General features: G+C 39.3%; 1 protein-coding gene across 1 annotated transcript; it reads right to left on the minus strand.

The window, feature by feature from the left end:
- Positions 1–3353: 3353 nt before the first annotated feature.
- On the minus strand, positions 3354–6331 carry AAE3 (AMP-dependent synthetase and ligase family protein). The gene is made up of 4 exons (XM_086794311.1): positions 5871–6331; positions 4186–5245; positions 3913–4016; positions 3354–3818 (listed from the first exon to the last, which is right to left on the minus strand). The coding sequence occupies exons 1-4, from the start codon at positions 6072–6074 to the stop codon at positions 3624–3626; spliced, it is 1563 nt and encodes a 520-aa protein (XP_086650437.1). The 5' UTR covers positions 6075–6331; the 3' UTR covers positions 3354–3623.
- Positions 6332–18242: the final 11911 nt, after the last annotated feature.

Raw genomic sequence — 18242 nt, forward strand, 5'->3', positions numbered from 1 at the left:
ATACTAGGGGTTAATACAAATCCTTAAAAATAGGAGAAGGTGAATAAGGGTGGATTGGAACGAATATTAATTAGACGTTTGGATTATCTCAATCATTCTAGTTTGTACAGTTGATGATTATCCATCTGGCAGGCATTGCCTTGCCGTGCTGCATGTCGGAGGTTTGGATTATCCATCTGGCAGGTATTGCCTTGCCGCCTTGCTGCATGTCGGTTCCTCATTTTGAAGCCCTTCTATTCAATTTGGATTATCTGCACCCTGAGGCCCCGCCTCAGGTTTTCATGAGACGCCCTTCCTCGTCCCTTTCCGCCAACTCCATGAGCTGCCCTTCCTCGGCCCTCTCCACCACCAGGTTTTCATGAGGTGCTCTTCCTCGGCCCTCTCCGCCAACTCCATGAGCTACCCTTCCTCGACCCTCTCCACCACTAGCACGGCCACGTTGACGTCATCGTGGCTCTTGGCAAATCATCCAGCCCTGCCTGCTGCTACAGAGCATCTTGCTTGGCCTGCTGAGCTGCTGTTGCTTGTCGCCATGGGCGGGCAGAACAGAGGAGGTTAGAAGCGTGGTCGGACCCAGCGCAGGCACTTCAGGGACGGACGCGACCCAGCATGGCCAGGTTGATGTCATCGTGGTTGGGTGGCCTGCTGCACAGCTGCTATTGGTTGTCGCCACATGGGCGGGCAGAGCAGAACAGAGGGGGTCAGAAGCGCGGTCGGACCTAGCGCAGGCACTTCAAGGACGGACGCGACTAGCACGGCCAGGTTGACGTCATCGTGGTTGGCCTGCTGCAGGGCTGATGTTGCTTGTCGCCATGGGTTACTGCTATTTTTAGGTTTGCATGCGAAGATAGTGTCTCTGCATGGTGTTCAAGCTTGAGCCTGCTGACGAACTTGCAACACTCCTGGATGCCAACTATTTCTCCGATCAACGTTTGTAGTGGGAAACTTCTCGAGGACGGCAACCATACATTTATGTCAGTGCTACCGCTTATGTATTTATAAACATTGTAAATGATAGGAAACAAAAAAAGAAACGCTATGAATGACGACGTATGCACCAAGTGAGCGGGAGAGAAGGTGTTGTCCACGGAGAGAAGGTGTTGTCCACGACAACAGTGACCCCCTTCTCATGTGCGATGGAAGAGAATAGGAGTATGTCTGCGAGATGGAGAGGGTGGGATTAGAGATAGATTCAAAGTAGAGGAGGCAGTCAATTTGGGTGGGATTAGAGATAGATTCAAAGTAGAGGAGGCAATTAAAATTGATCTGATGGCATTCGAGTCCAGTGAATCTATGTCCACAAACGTGGTGGTGATGTCTCAAGATCGGGGGAGGAAGCGGGACATAAGGCCGTAGGTCCCCTATAAAGATGGCAGACGTGCTTCTGCTGCATAGCTATAGGAGGACGGAGGAGATGGCAGACGTGCTTCTGCTACTCTTTCTGCTCATTGCAAGTAAACCATGCAATTTTAAAAAAATTAAGTAAAGTACCTGTGCTTCAAACCGTGCAGAACTTCAGAACGCAAAAGTGGGATCTGTTGAGAACGTGCAAAATAAATAAAAATGAACCAAGAATGAAGAAGGTTACATCCAAAGATTTCATTGAAAGATGTGAGATGAGATCTTCTTAGATTCAAATTCAAAATTGCATTGGAAGATGTGAGATTTGGCTCCTCCTCCCGCTTGCGGGAGGAGTGGTTATTTTTTAATTAGCCCCACCTCCTTTTGCCCATGTGGAGGGAGGTGGGGTTGTGGTTAATCTTGTATAGATATGCAACGAACCGATCCTATAAGTAAAAGGAAATATTTTTTTTTTCGGGCAAGTCTAGCTCCCTCCTCTCTCCCCTCCCCAAGGATTATCCCTACTGTGATTCGACAGCCAAGTTGTGCTATACAGACCAAGCACACGCGTGCACATTGCCCACAGAGATGTATGGAAGTTAAAAGGAGTCAAAACCTAAGTTCGGGAGGGTGGAAGCTAATATGTGATGAGCTATCCAGTGGCAGCGGCAATCATACCCATCTCATGAAGTTGAATCTTCCGCCCCAAAAAAGCTGTGGGAAAAAAGAACCAAATGGACAAGGAGCTCATTCTCCCATATGCAAAGTCGTGAAAAAAGGGGTTGTCAACAACTTTTGAGATAAACATCCCAATCTCGCTCATGGAGTCCAACCACTGGAGGGGTGCACCCAAGTTCTCTAAAGAGAACCTTGAAGACACGAGATGACTAAAAGTGCTAACCATGAAGTCCATAGGAATGAGGCTGTAATGAAGACCAACGATGCTACGAGTGATGATTGTCGAGGGTTGTGGGGGTCAAGGCTAGGTGATAGGGAGTTCAACCAATCCATGCCAACAGCAAAGTGAATGTCATAGATAAGGTCATCACCAACCCTCAACCCACTGAGGTATTGCCCCAGGAAACTAGGAGAAGCAGAGCTAGGAGCTAGGAGGCTGCACTGAGGCATAACCCAAGCGCCCTTAGCATGAGTGCATGCAAGATCCAAGCTGAACCCCTATCAAAACATGTACACATGTCTAGCTTGTAAAATCAGTGTAGCATGTTCACATATCTTATTCATGCTCACATGTCAAACTTACTATTTGGTAAGGCTGCACCAATTACATGACAAAACTGAATCAATGGGGAGCACAAAATGTGGAGAGAAGGTGAGAGACATGAATGGGCTCCTGATATCGGACTTCCACTTGATGAATATTTTCAGGAACTTTTGGATGGGGAATAATGGCATATAATTGTACAGTCACGAATGGGCTCCTACCATTGTGAGGAATTTTTGCACTTTATTGCAGAGGTGGGTGGACTTCATGCTAAGCCCTTTTTTTAACAGAAAGGGATGGATTTACCTCTGGGCTACCTTGGTCTGTAAGGCCCCTGCAAAAATCCTGCTCGTTGTTTCACCTAAGACTTCTCGTCCACTGGGCATATGCAAGGAAAGGTGGGCTCTCCCTATTGTCATCTACATGCCCAGGCACTGCCTAGCTGTGCATTCAAACCTAAGCCAAAATCTTTGGATTAACACCAAAACATGCGCTCTTAATAAAGCATGAGAGAAACAAACGCCCATGAAACCCATGCTTTTAATAGACAGATTGATTGATTGACATCCATTGGGGTAAGTGAAGTCCAAATGTGAAGCCCTTACTTTGTATAGACAGATAGCTACACATATTCATACATTTACAGACAGGCGAGTGGGCGGACGGAATATAGTGTTGAAGCAAAGCCAGTACTAAGTTTTGATAATTATAAAGAAACAATCCATCTGGTCAAACTAATATAGCATATTATGCTCACACGTGTATCTGAACTGCCAACCACCACATTAAATGCGGGAAGCAAAATGCTCTTTTCAACTGCACAAGTGAGAAAAAAGATTACACAATTATTTTAGCTGTGCGACTTGAACATCATTAGTCTCTCTCACACATGGAAAGGATCTGCCAGGGAGAACACTCCCTGTCATTATGATGACAATCCTTATTTTAGCAAAAGGTCCACAGTTATGAGAATCCACTCATACGAAGAAACATTTAAGTCATTTTGGCATTTTCGTGGAAAGGACCACATCACAAAGGAAGAGACAGCAAGCTGATTTTATCATGCTTTTGTAACAGACAAGAAATGCTCGGCGACAATCCTCCTCTGAATCTTCCCAGTGGGTGTCCTAGGGACATCCTTGGAGAAGAATATTCTTTTGGGGATTTTGAAAGCAGCCAAATTCTTCTTGCAGAAATCCTTAATATCGTCCTCGGTTGCAGAAGCTCCTTCATGCAACACAATGGCAGCATTCACCTACATAGAAGCAGCATTCATTCATCCATGTGTTTTCTCTTTATGAGAAGACATAAATACCAAGAAAAAGTAAAAACTGATAAGACAAAATCACCTCTTCCCCATATTTATCATCTGGTGCTGCAAAGGCCACAGCTTGAGAGATGGCAGGGTGGGCTAGGAGGACGGCATCAACTTCCAAGGGAGAGATTTTTTCACCTGTACCAAAAACCCGAACAGAGCTTATCAACTTCTGATAGAGAAATCATCTCACCTGTATCAGAACTGGACGCAGATTTCTCATAGGTAACAGCAGTAAAAAAAGTCTGACAGCTCCGGCAACAGAAAACATTTCATGATGGAAATACATATTACTGCATAGACAGACCTCCACGATTGATCAACTCTTTAATACGGCCTGTCAAACACAAGTACCCATCTTCGTCCAAATATCCTCTGTCTCCAGTGTGGAACCATCCATACGAGAACGCAACTTTGTTTGCATCCGGGTTACTCTTGTAACCCTTTGTCACATTCAAACCCTGGATACAAACCTCCCCCACTTGTCGAGTTGGCAACGGTCTTCCACCATCATCCAAGATAGCAAGCTCAATGCCAGTAGGTTTACCAACAGACCCAGGTTTGTGGGGGCCATGTTGTGGTAGAGGATTAGATGTCATCTGATGACTGGCTTCTGTCATTGCATATGCCTCCAGAACAGGGGCCCCAAAAGCAGCTTCTAACTGTTGGAGGACGGCAGACGCAAGAGCTGCACTGCAACTGCGGATAAATCTGAGGTTCGGGTAGCTTGGCTCCGGTTTAGCCTTATGCTTCTCCAATAAGATCTGATGTATGGTGGGTACAGCCGTGTACCATGTAGCACCATAAGTCTTCATGTCATCCCAAAACTTAGTGGCAGAGAAACGCCCAGAGCTAGGTAAAATCACAGTTCCTCCGGCCACTAATGATGACAGCAAACCGGCCATTAAGCCATGCACATGAAAGAGAGGCAAGATAATCACTGTTTTATCAGAGGGCCCTAGTTCATATGCATGTACAATGTGCTGAACCGATGCTGAGAGGTTCAACTGAGTCAATGGCACCCCTTTGGGGCGGCTCGTGGTCCCCGATGTGTGAAGGAACAGGGCTTCATCATCATTCTGATTCTCGACCTCTGATATGTCACACGACTGTGCGGAAAATTCGAGCTTGAACTTGGAAATGAGATCCACCCCATCATCATTGGCCTTCCACCTTCCTTCTGCAATGGGCAGACAAAGCTTTTGGGCCGCACTTTCTGCTGCCTTGTTACCCTCAGTAGCAGGCACAATGACAAGCACCGATTTCGAGTCTTCCAAGTAGAATTGGAACTCCTCTTCAGTGTAGGCAGCATTTAATGGCGCAGCAACTGCACGGGCCCATATGGCAGCCAGGAATGTAACAACAAACTGCAAAGCATGTCATCAAAACAGTATGTTGTCACAAGAAGTAGGTGAGTCACACAGTATGGTAACCCTTAAAAGAGCTTCGAGGAAGGGATTTCTCTTTTGAATTGCCACTAATCATGGTCTGATTTATATTTAGACTTCAGCAAACACAAAAAATTCAGCCAATGCTCACATCATCAGAACAAAGAAGACTATGTTCAAAAGAGATCTGCTCAAGCATTATTACCGGGGCTTTCTTTTAAGACAACTCATCAAGCCCAACGTAGTAGCATAACCCTTTCATATGCATGTGCATGCACGTGTGCCTTTTTCCATGTGTGCGTGTGGGCCTGTGTGTGTATGTATGTAAGTACGTATGTAGGTAACCATGCATGCATGCATGTACGTGTGTGTGTGTGTGTGTGTGTGTGTGTGTGTGTGTGTGTGTGTATAAATATGCATGCATATGTATGTATGTATGTAAGTATAAATGTGAGCTATGCACGTATGTATGCAAGTGCGTACGTACATACGTATGAAGAGAACCTCAGAAAATATTAATGGATCTACAAATATTGATAACTCTGAATGACTTTTAACACATACAAAAATGTGAAATCTTTGATGCTGTGCATAGGGTGCTTACCTCTATGGAATTCGGGAAAGAAAGCGCCACAACATCCCCTGGTTTCACACCCGCACGCACAAGCTGGGCTGCACCTTCGCTAACCGCCGCGAGAAGCTGGGCGTATGTGAGCTTTGGTCCGCCCGGAGAGATGAGGGCCAGGGTGTCCGGATACTGTGTGGACGTCCTGGTGAGAAGGGCGGTGAGCGTGATTCTCTCTTCCATGGCAAAGTGCAAAACTTCAAAAGACTCCCTCTCTCTTTCTCTCTCTCTCTCTCTCTCTCTCAGGACGATCCTCTCCCTCCCTCTGCCTTGGGGGTAATCTAAAAGAAAGTCTCTCCCTCCCACCCGCGCCTCTCTCTCTCTCTCTCTCTCTCTCTCTCGGGGCCACAGCTTCTCACTTTGCAGGCTTTGATTGATGTGATGAAAACAGGCAAGTGGACCTCTTAACGCATATTCTATTATTCAAACACTATAGTGTGTGTATACTCTGGCACAAAAGCTCGTTATACACACGTTTTCGTATGGGCAGTGGACAATTGTCCATGACCTCAATCTTAGGACAAGGCACCTTTGTGTCGAATAACGACATCTCAATAGTGCTCTTCACATTATTCGAAGGAACAAATTCATGTGGGATGAAAGTTATACATATATGGGCATACAACATGCAAAATGGCCTTAGTTGCCTTATTATACTAATGATGGTCTAAGAAGGGAAAAGATGGACAAGGAAGATTCCTTGTCCATGACCTACCAACCTCTACCCAACTTCTTTTTGTCAAGATGGATGGAGTTCAATCTCTAAAGCCCCTTCAACAAGAGTAGGGTATGAGGGCGATTTTTGTTATCTCAAATACGATTGAATAAATAGAGAACATCATCAGCCATTTTCACGATTAAATATAGAAATTGTGTACTCGTCCTTTTTACATTATATGTGAATAGTTGACATAAGTGAATATAACACCTAGCATATGAATCACATGCAACACTTACATTATATGAATTTCAATAGCCTCACATAGAGCTAGTCCAAAATGACTTTATAAACTAAGTTCAAAATGAGGATATTATAAGAGCTAGTCTACTTCAATATACCCTATAGACTTTCTCATGTTAACTTCATTTGAAATTATGAAAGCATTATGCTACCATAGTGGACTCTTCGAATCTCATAATCATGACCATTTGAGTAGTTGCTTTGAGCTATGTTATGAAGCTCGTTGAATTTAAAAAAAACCAAATTTTTAGCTTTTTAAGATGAGCTTACCTCTATGTGAAGATAGTGTGCGTGCGTGCGTGCGCACGCGCACGTGTGTGTGTGTGTGTGTGTGTGTGTGTGTGTGTGTGTGTGTGTGTGCGTGAGAGAGAGAGAGAGAGCTGGAAAGAGGTTAAGGGACAAAATGACAAAGTGGAGAGATGAAGAGAGATGTGTGCGTGTGTTCAAGTCAAGAGCTTACCTTAGCCTTTGCCGAAACAAGTGTTGTTTGGTACTTTGCCATTAAGCCGCAAATGCACATGGCTTTTTCATTCTTATATAGGCTACTAATACCTGAGATGTTACACATAACACACATAAACATGTCCAAGCTACTTAAAGATATGTAAGTGGTATCATTTAATTTTATATTTTTTGAGACAATTTTATAAGAAGGGGATATGTTTAATGGTTTTTAAAAATACTGTAAGTTTTGATAGAAATATGAATCATTTATAAATACTCAAAAATTACCAATAATGGATTATAAAAATATCCCTTTAATGTATGTGATTTATAGGTTTTCTATAAGATGAGGCCCATGGGCAATAATGAATTTTGAAAATATCCCTATAACGTATGTGATATGTAGGTTTCTTTTGGGTGGCATTGTGGCTTTGCGACGACTAGGTGTTTCTTTGTGTGGCATTGTGTCTTTGTGACTAGGTGTTCCTTTTCCCTTATAACTATTTGTGCCCTAATTGAGAGTGGGTCCTAAGGCCTAGCTTCAAGTGAAAAAATCCATATCATGCTCTACCTTGGCATCCCTAAATATATTATGTGTCTAATATCACTTAATACGATATATAAAATCAAAACATTGTATATTTAATGGTAGAAATTTATTACATATTTTTATGCAATTCATAATTAAACATAGTCATCATGTTAAGCCAAAATATTGGGAAAAAATATTCTTGAGCTCTTCACACAAACTGCCACTTTGATACCATGAGAAGAATGCATGGGAGAGGGTGAGCTTGAGCTCCTTACAAGCAAACACACACGCACATGCACACACAAGAGTAGACAAGCACTCAAGAGAGATGGATGGCTGAATTTTTTTCTATTCTCTTCTCTTCTCTTCTCTACAACTATAACATAAAGAGATAAGAGTATGTACTCTCCTATTATAACATACAAATTTTGGTCCACAATGTGAACCCAACTATATGAGTTGGTGCTATAACTATGCCATAACTCTAGTACACAAAAGTGGCTGTCACATAGCTTATAATCCATTGGCAACATATCACCCATAATCTCACCAACACATCCAATGTGGAATCTATCACCTAGGCGGGTCACCAATGTTCATAGTACCAGAGTTGAGCTTGATATCTTAATAATTCCTTAATAGGTTCTTTGTTTTGTCCTTCCATGGGAGACAGAATTGCTTCTGAGATGAACTCACATTCATCAATGTCCTTCTTAAGGTATTTGATATAGGAATCATTATAGGTGTGCCTTAGGTGCTAGAGTTGAGTGTCCATTGTTTTACACACCATGTAGTTGGAGGATAAAGATGCACTTTGGGGGATATTTATTGTTATTGTGAGTCTGTAGGTGGTCATAGGTGTTGAATTGACTAATCTATATCCATTCGTCAAGGTGAGACACTCTCGTCTATCTTAGAATATAATGCCTTCATTTGTCCCTAGATTTCTCAGGACTAAGAAAGTTTTTCTTCAAAATTTATGCAACTCATGAGTAACCTACACCATAACTTCAAGTTGAGGATGGTATGATGTGTAGTGACATGATAAATGTTTGTGCAAATAAGGAGAGTGATTTCCTTTTGAGATAGAGCATGGAAAAGGAAGGAAGTGTGGAAGTAAAATTTTGTTGAGAATGCAAAAAACGTGGGTAGAGTGCGGTTAAGATAGACATCAAACTGTAAGAAATTCAAAGTGGTGGATTTTTTATGGAGAGAAAGGAGGCTAGGGTGTCTAAAGGGTAACTATGGGAGGTTAGGGAGTTGAGATCTTACAGTTCATCAGCACATCTACCTTGTCTTGTAGCTCTTGAAGCCATCAACACATCTACCTTGTAGCTATTGCAATTAGGCTTTGTGCTCACTCAAGGAAGCTTGGGCTTGATTTGTTTCTAGCAATTTCTCATTTAGCCATAAGATTTGTTAATGCTTTTCTTGTAGCACCTTTTAGTGTATCTTTTTATGTAAGGAGGTATTCTTTATTTCCTCGGTGAACTCCCTTCCCAAGGAGTTCTCACTCAAGGAAGCTTGAGCTTGATTTGTCCTAGCAATTTCTCATTTATCCTATAAGATTTGTTAATACTTTTCTTTGTAGCACCTTTTGTTGTATCTTTTTATGTAAGGAGGTATTCTTTATTGCCTTGGTGAACTCCCTTCCCATTGTTCTTTTTCTAGCTCTTCCCTCTTGCTCCTTGATATTCAACATTTCTATTTACGTCATGAAGATGGTCAAACTTATCATGTTGGAGCTGGTGAATTGTCCTCACTAAATTATTTCCACTTTAGAGTTTACAAGTTCCAAGTGTTTAGACATAGATTAGACAAATATCCTATTGAGTTTCTGAAGGGTGTTTTCATAGGTTTTTGAAGGGTTGAAAGATACATCTGTGTGACAAAGAGGCTTTATTTATGCTTTTATAAGCTTTTGAGTCTTCCTCTACACCACACCATAGAGTGTTCTCTAATAGGTTGATTACAACCGTGTCTAGGCACCTTGCCCTCAGCTTTCACACCCACTGCTTGCTTAAAAGTTTTTTTCATGGACTCCTTTTGGATTGTAAACATGTTGCATTATTTCAAAGTAGTTGCTTGCATTCAATGCTATGGCCATGACCTTGGGGTCCTTGAGGCTCCATGGGGCCTTTCCAATTTTATAGCTCCTATAATGGTGGGTACTTAGAAGGAATCTTGCATTTGTAAAAGCTTTTGGGGTCCTCGAGGCTCCATGGGGCCTTTCCAATTTTATAGCTCCTATAATGGTGGGTGCTTAGAAGGAATCTTGCATTTGTAAAAGCTTTTGGGTGGTTGGCGTGGTGTAGGAGCTGCTAGTAGAGACTACACTTTAGAGTTAGTGGCTTCATCTATTGGCTTTGGGGAGCTTATGTGGAAGAGTTCATTGTAAGTGAACTATAAGTGATGTTGTTATCACCTCCCAAGCTTGTATCCAACACACTTCATCAACCTCTTCATCTTCTTGTCTATTGATGTACTTGATCACTACAATATTTTTTATTTTTTGCTAGGGGATCGTCCATGGTACATGTATTCCACCTAGTTCCCTTATCCTCTTTAAATAAGTTAGTTAGGGTAATTCCTGCCATCATGCTACTACAATATAAAACACTTAGGTGAGTAAGTGGCCAACTCTTTTCTCTGTTTTAAGGTTGTGGCACTTGGCCACTATATTCTTTTAAAAATACTCTACCTAGTTATAATGCTTTGGATTTTGAGATGGGCCAATGTGCTAAGTTTATATATGTACATGTCTGTCCACTTTGCATGGGTCAATAGAGTAAGGTCCTATGCTAGGCAAGCCAGTGTGCTAAGTTTATATATGTACATATTTGTCCACTTTTCATGGGTCAATAGAGTAAGGTCCTATGCTAGGAGGAGAAGATTGGGCTTGAAAATATTTTCCCACTTTATAATGTTACCTATCTCAAATCTGTCAATGAGACCCGTACATACAGCTTTGTGGTTTGATATGTTTTCCATGGTTCTATTACTAAGGGAAAATGGAGAGATTCTTTGACATGGTCTAATGATAGCTTGATTTTACATCCATCCTGGTGGCATGCTTAAGAATCCATGTCCTATGTTTGGGATCATAGGTAGTCAAAAAATGTGTGCATCATGCAAGATCAAGACCCCATGGTGGTAGTTATGACAATCCCCCTAGACCTACATTGTCTAGTGATAGCTTGACTTTTACACCCATCTGGGTGGCATCCTTCAACATCAACCTATATTCGGGATTATAGGTAGTTAAAAATTGGGTGCATCATGCAAGATCAAGACCCCATGTGGTGGTAGTTTTTCCAATCCACACCCTATATTAGGGATCAGTGGTAACTATGCCAATCCCGCTACAACCTCTGCGTGTAGCATAATCTTACCATTTGTGGATAGTGTGTAGCAAGAAAAAGTGTGGTATAGCTGACCTAGAAGGGTAGATTCTAGGTGGCCTACAAGGGTAGATATTCCAGTCATTTTTTAGTGTAGTAAGAAAAGGTGTGGTAGCTAACCTAGAAGGGTAGATTCTAGTCAATTTTTAGTATAGCAATAAAAAGTGTGGTAGCAAATTAAAAGTGCGGTAGTTGACCTAGAAGGGTAGATTCTAATCATTTTGAGCATAGGAATGTAGCACTTTTCCCTCTACTTTAGCTAAGGCCACTTTGGAGATCCATGAGATATCCTGGGGTTGGACATGGCAATAAATAATAGTGCAAGGGATTTTCACTTGCCCAATGATCCCTTGGTATCCTCTAGTGGTGTAGATTACCCTTTAACTTTATAGAGTTAGACATGATAATGATGAGTGTATAAAAGCCTTGGGGTCATCTAGTGGACTAGATAATCCTCTTGGACTCTATAGAGTTGAACATAATAATGATGAGTGTGTAAAAGCTGGAGAATGCAAAGAAACATTGGGAAAAAAAATCAAGAAGGTTGTGAGATAAAACTCTAAGAGCCTAGATACTTGCTAAATAAAAATGTGCAATTGGGGACATCCTTTTTATAATTGGGGACATCCTTTTTATAATTATTTGAAGAATCATGCATTAATCATCAAGAATTTTCATAATTCAAGAAGAATCAAGTGTTTGACCTCATAAAAAATGCATAAACTGATAATGATTAATATGTTATTAACATTGTTATTTTATCACATAATTTGTGAGAAATTACATGTTCTTTGAGAACAATCACATGTAAGGAACAACATGTAATTTAATGAGGCATTATGTAAAGAATAATCAACAATGATGCGATGTGCCAATGGATTAACACAGAATTATGCATCAATGTCACATATATCAAATATAAATTGCACGTTTATGATGTTGATGAAAAATCACACATAATGAGATGAAGAATAACACATAAGATGTTAAGGAATAACACATAATGTTTTATAATAACACATCATAGAGGTGAAGAATAACATATAAGATGTTAAGGAATAACACATAATGTTTTATAAGTTACATGTGATTATGACTTATAGCATTTTTGGATTTGTGTAATTTTTTAGTGCCTATTAAAAAATGGACAGCATAAAACTTGAAAGTGAGGTGTAATCTTTTAGTGCCTATTTGAAAATGGACAGCGTAAAACTTGAAAGTGAGGTCTAATCTTATGTGCTTGTGTTGTTGAGTGAGATAAATGGGTGCAATAAACAATAAACATTAAAAGTTTAAAGAATAATTAAAGATTAAAGAAATAAAAAGATGAAAATAAGGAGGGAATTGAGAAAGATGTAAAGAGAAATAAGGGTTAAAGCAAATGAGAGATAAAATGAGAGGAGCCATTCTGCGTAGAATTCCATTTTAAAGGATAAAGACAAATGAGATAAAATGAGAGGAGAAATTACACTTGGTAGAGTTCCATTTTAAATTAGCTTTAAGGTGTAGATGAAGTAGATACCTATATGTCATTGGGAGATTCTTATAACCTAGACATTTTTTGGTTGGGGTCCTTATGCTCTCCCTAGATTCTTCCTAGATTGTAACACCTTGCATGCAATAAGTTCTTGTGGCTTATTTGTTTTTTGAGGACCTATACTCTTAAGTGTGGCAAGATTCTATTGTGCTCCTAACTTCTACAAGAGTCTACCCTTGAGAAGAACAAGTCGTGTTTGCACAATATGATAGCATGACTATAGTGAGGTTTAGAAAAATATCACCTCCCATTGGGTTATCTCCAGCTCCTTTCTCCTTCACATTTCCTTTCTTCTTTGGTCTGCTTTCCTTATATCTCTCGTATGATCATTTTCTTTGATATTCACCACATTTATTTGACATTTTGTCATCTCTTTTTTCTTAAGGATTTGGATGAAAGTCTATATAGGATTCCACCTTCTTGTATTTGGGGCACCTTAACGTGAGAGAGTTTTACACCTAATCTTTCTTGTAGAAAAATACCACTTTTGTGATTTTTTGAGACTTTTGTAATACACTCATTTCTCTTTAAGTATATTGACTCAAGAAAAATATTACTAAAAAAATACTCTCACTACAAGCGATAGTAGCCTTTAGATCATCATCTAGGCACTTTTAAAAAGGTTTTAATTTTTAAAGTTTACTCTATTAATGCCTCAAGTAAGTTTTCAAGCACACTAAAAATGCAATATAAAAATTCCTTTATATGTATCTCCAAAGCATTGGCATGTAGTTTCTATCTGTTGGCAATTAAAGACACTTGTTTTTACACGTATCCTTAAAGATAAGGCTATTAAAATATCCGTTGGCAATTAAAGACACTTGTTTTTACACGTATCCTTAAAGATAAGGCTGTTAAAATATTTATATGCTATTTTTAATTATTTTAAAGCTATACATTTACAAGGTACATGATTTTTAAAAAAAAATACCATACAACTAAGCATTCTCAAGTAGTTTCATGGAATTTTAAAACGATTTTCCTTTTTGTTTCTTCAAACTTCATAAAATAATCTTAACTCTATAACCATTTTTGTGGCTCTATTTATAAGACTAGTCTTAGTTCCCAAGCTGTAAGAATTGAGTTTAATATAGATCACTCCAAGTTTTGCCATAACATCTAAGTCCTTTTTCCATGCATATAGTGGTGGTGATGAGTGTTAAGATTTCCTTTATGGACAAAAACTTTTGTGAATGTGTAATTCTACAATCTTTAACTTTTAGAACGGCACATAAATTATCAATAATATAGATAGCTCCAAGTTTTGCCATAACATAGTCCTTTTTCCATGCATACAATGGTGGTGATGCATGTGTCAAGACTTCCTCTACGGACAAAAACTTTTGTGAATGTGTAACTCTGCAATATTTAACTTTTAGAAGCAAGTGGAAGTAGAGGATACATCTTTACAATTTGGAAGGGTTGATGGCTTCTACTTCCAGTTCCATGGTTACTTTTAGTGTCTTTTTCCTTTTGGTTAAACTATGCTAGATATGTGGAGAAGCCTATGGCTCTCTAGGTCTCTAATACCACTACTGCTAATGATGAGGTTGACGTTTCATGACTTGGGGTAAGGGGAATGATTGAGGAGATTTCAAGTGTCGAGTTGAAGGTGACATTGGTAACCAAATCATGGTGTTGCCGATAGAAAATCCTTGTGTTGTTTGTAGTGCTTCTAACACCGACGACCTTTTACATTGTGCTTTTAATTCATGGCCTCTCCCTAGAGTGCTCGTATTTTGAAATCCCTTGATCATGCTTAATCATTATGCTCTATCCTCATTTAATCTCCATAAGCTTGCTAATCATCTCAATTCCATTATTAAGGACTATGTAATTTTTACTGTACTAATTCAATGGAAAGATTCGCATTGCTATTATGGTATTTGAAGTGCTATTTTTTATTATTTTGATGAAAATGGTTTACATTATGGTTAATAAGTACTTATGTTCTTTTATTTGGGAGTTTTGCAAAGAATGGAAAATTGAGATTAGATTTGATCTTGACTATAAAGAAAAACTATGTTTCTTTCAAAAAGTAGATTTTATATTGGGCTAGAAAAAACCAACTTAAAAAGACCTTGCATGAAAATGTTTGATCTAAAGGCATATGCACCCTAATGGCATGCACAAGTAACATATTGGAAATCCAAGGATATGAAGAAGGTAATGTCTAGATCTAGTTTCCTAAAAGGATAAAGAAAATCCACAACCAACTAATACAAACATAAAGAACCTTGAACTTAATTACGCAAGACGACATGGCAGTGGATAAGTGAAGAACTATTGGAAGCATAGGGATTTGGCACAAATTAAAATCCCTTGACATTAATTTTCTTCTCCCTTGTTTGAGCCCCTTGATGTGGAGGAGCCCAATTGACAAGTGGGATGTCGTATTTGTTTGCAGTAGAAAGCCTCAGAGATTCAAATATGAGCTGATTAGTGTAAAGGGGTGAGAAAGGGAAAAAAATTATCTTAGGTCCTAATGAACTTAATAATCTCTATGATGGTACTCCTAACCTAAGGTCTATTACCATAATGGAATTAAGATGATTAGTAAGCTTATGGAGGATAAACGCAAGGATTAAGCATGATACACATACTAAGCAAAAGTAAGGATTAAGAATAAATAGTTAAACTAAATGTTCAACACTAATGAGACGAGAGTAATAGGGATAGTCAAGTGTGTTTCTATTAAGCACTTTTGGCCTCTTAAATACTCATGTGCATGAAAGAAGGAAATAACCCCTATGATTTGGCTCCACCTCCTAAATAAATCCTAGAATCACCCCACCTCTCCAATGTGGACCTTAGCTCCTATAACCCCTTGGAGACTAGGCATGAACATATGAATACTCCAATACCTAATAAGTAAATCAAGAATCATTCTGATCAAAATGGCACTCAAAATCCAAGGATATGAAGAAGGTAACGTCTAGATCTAGTTTCCTAAAAGGCTCAAGAAAGGACAAATTCACAAATCACCTGATACAAACATAAAGAACCCTGAACTTAATTATGCAAGACGACATGGCGGTGGATAAGTGAAGAACTATTGGAAGTAGAGGGCTTTGGCATAAATTAAAATCCCCTTGACATTAATTTTCTTCTCCCTTGTTGCTGAGCCCCTTGATGTACAGGAGCCCAATTGGCAAGTGGGATGTATTTGTTTGCAGTAGAAAGACTCAGAGATTCAAATATGAGCTGATTAGTGTAAAGGGGTGAGAAAGCTTTGGATTTGAGTGCAAAGGGATGAGAAAGGGAAAAAAAATTAGCTTAATTCCTAATGAAATTAATAATCTCTATGATGGTACTCCTAACCTAAGGTCTATTACCATAATGGAATTAAGATGATTAGTAAGCTTATGGAGGATAAAAGCAAGGATTAAGCTTGATACACATACTAAGCAAAAGTAAGGATTAAGAATAAATAGTTAAACTAAATGGTTAACACTAATGACGAGTAATAGGGATAGTCAAGTGTGTTTCTATTAAGCATTTTTGGCCTCTTAAATACTCATGTGCATGAAAGAAGGAAATAACCCCTATGATCTGGCTCCACCTCCTAAATAAATCCTAGAATCACCCCACCTCTCCAATGTGGACCTTAGCTCCTATAACCCCTTGGGGACTAGGCATGAACATATGAATACTCCAATACCTAATAAGTAAATCAAGAATCATTCTGATCAAAATGGCACTTGAAATTTATAATAATACTCTTTACCATTTTCTAAGTCACAATATCTCACCATATGTTTAGACATAAAGTATCATGTCACGATAAAAAATTCACATAGAAAAATAGTATCACATCATGATCAATTTCATGTAACATTCTCCAAGTCATTAAAGTATCACCAAAGTGCTGAAAATAAAATGTTCCATCATGATCAAAGTAATACACCATTTTCAAGAAATATATAAGTAATCAATTCAATCCAAAATGAAAAAGAAATACTGTCAACTTCAAAATGAAAAAGATAGACTATCTAAACTTTAAAATGGTATCCAAGTTCAAATTGTCATCAAATAAAATGAAAAGGATAGACTATCTAAACTTTAAATTGGTATCCAAGTTTGAATTGTCATCAAACAAAATGAAATCTATTGTTTTCTACACTACAAAGCCCTGACAATGGCCATCTACTCTACATACGAGGGTAACATACTTTTTTTTCAAAAGATGTAATTAAGTAACTCGGCCAAAGACTTTGAGAAGAAATGTATAAAAGCATGTTAACAATCTCAGCAATTAAAGTGAACAGCAAAATTAAGGGCCTCAACCTCACTTTTTATGCTATGGGATACCTCTAAATCTTGGACATTGCCCTTAATAAAAGGTCACATGTATCCTTTTCATATCTCCTTGTTGTCACTCTCTACTACCACAAGGCAAGCTGCATTATGCAATGCTCCCTTTATAAGGGACCGGATACTCATCCAAGCTCCAAAATCATACCATCAAGATGGGCTCTTCTTAAGCAGACCCAAAATCCACTCTTCCTTTCTTGTGAAGATTGAGAAGAAGAGGGATGATAATATCTCAACATATAGAGGTCCAAACCTTTCTTGAGATCTTGAACAATTGCTCTACCTTGGATGTCATGATATAAGGTTGAAATTCAATCCTCCTTAATCCCAAAACATGAGCTAAACTTTCTTACATCCCATGTTACAACAGGATACACTCGCGCATCCACCTACCGTAAGGTGCTTTGCTATCTTATAGCCTAATTATTTGTGTAAACGATGTTGGAATTTATGAAGCAAAATTTGTTAACCCCTTTTTGTACACCGTAGCTTAACACTACCTACCCTCTCCACATGATTGGTGAGCACACACATGTACATGTATATCACTTTGGTGCACATATCCTATATTATTTGCCATAGGATATTTGGGTAACATTGAGCTTCATGTGTGTCTTTTTGAGGACTCACCTACGCTTGCCATGCAGCATTGTGCATATGGGATGGACCTACCTTTTCCTATATATAGAGAACATGGGTAAGGGATATCTCATTCCCCTATAGCCCAAGTTGTGGAGTCCATCCTTTTGCTCCTTCTTAGATTAGTGAGTTGAGTGAGTTTGTTTCCTCCTTGTTCTCTTAGAAGTGGAGCATAGGGTATTGAGTGTTTGGTGTGGCTTGCTCACTCTTAAGCACTCCACTCCTCTCGCGAGAGATTGTAAGAGTTTTCCTTCATTTCATTGCGTGTCCTTATCATGTGCTTGAGGTTAGGCTTATGAGTGAGAGGTGTGCGTGATTGGAGGTGAGTTGGTGTGAGTGATGGAGTGTTTTCTTTTAGTTTTAGATTAGGTTCCTTTCCTTGTTTTGCTACCCTCTTCCTCTCTTCTTCTTATTCCCATTATATAATTACACACACACACACACACACACACACGTGTGTGTCTATGTCCAGATATATTTGTACACACACACACACACACATACACACACACACACATAAATA

Source organism: Cibotium barometz, chromosome 60 (assembly GCF_041138505.1).
Source record: "Cibotium barometz isolate CiBa-2024 chromosome 60, ASM4113850v1, whole genome shotgun sequence".
Lineage (NCBI taxonomy): Eukaryota > Viridiplantae > Streptophyta > Polypodiopsida > Cyatheales > Cibotiaceae > Cibotium > Cibotium barometz.

Excerpts from the sequence above, each read along its gene's own strand:
- AAE3 (XM_086794311.1), bottom strand. The coding sequence starts at position 6,074 with ATGGAAGAGAGAATCACGCTCACCGCCCTTCTCACCAGGACGTCCACA. Across the intron at positions 5,246-5,870 it reads CTTTCCCGAATTCCATAGAG|TTTGTTGTTACATTCCTGGC; the intron begins GTAAGCACCCTA and ends CATGCTTTGCAG. Across the intron at positions 4,017-4,185 it reads AGAGTTGATCAATCGTGGAG|GTGAAAAAATCTCTCCCTTG; the intron begins GTCTGTCTATGC and ends TTTTTGGTACAG.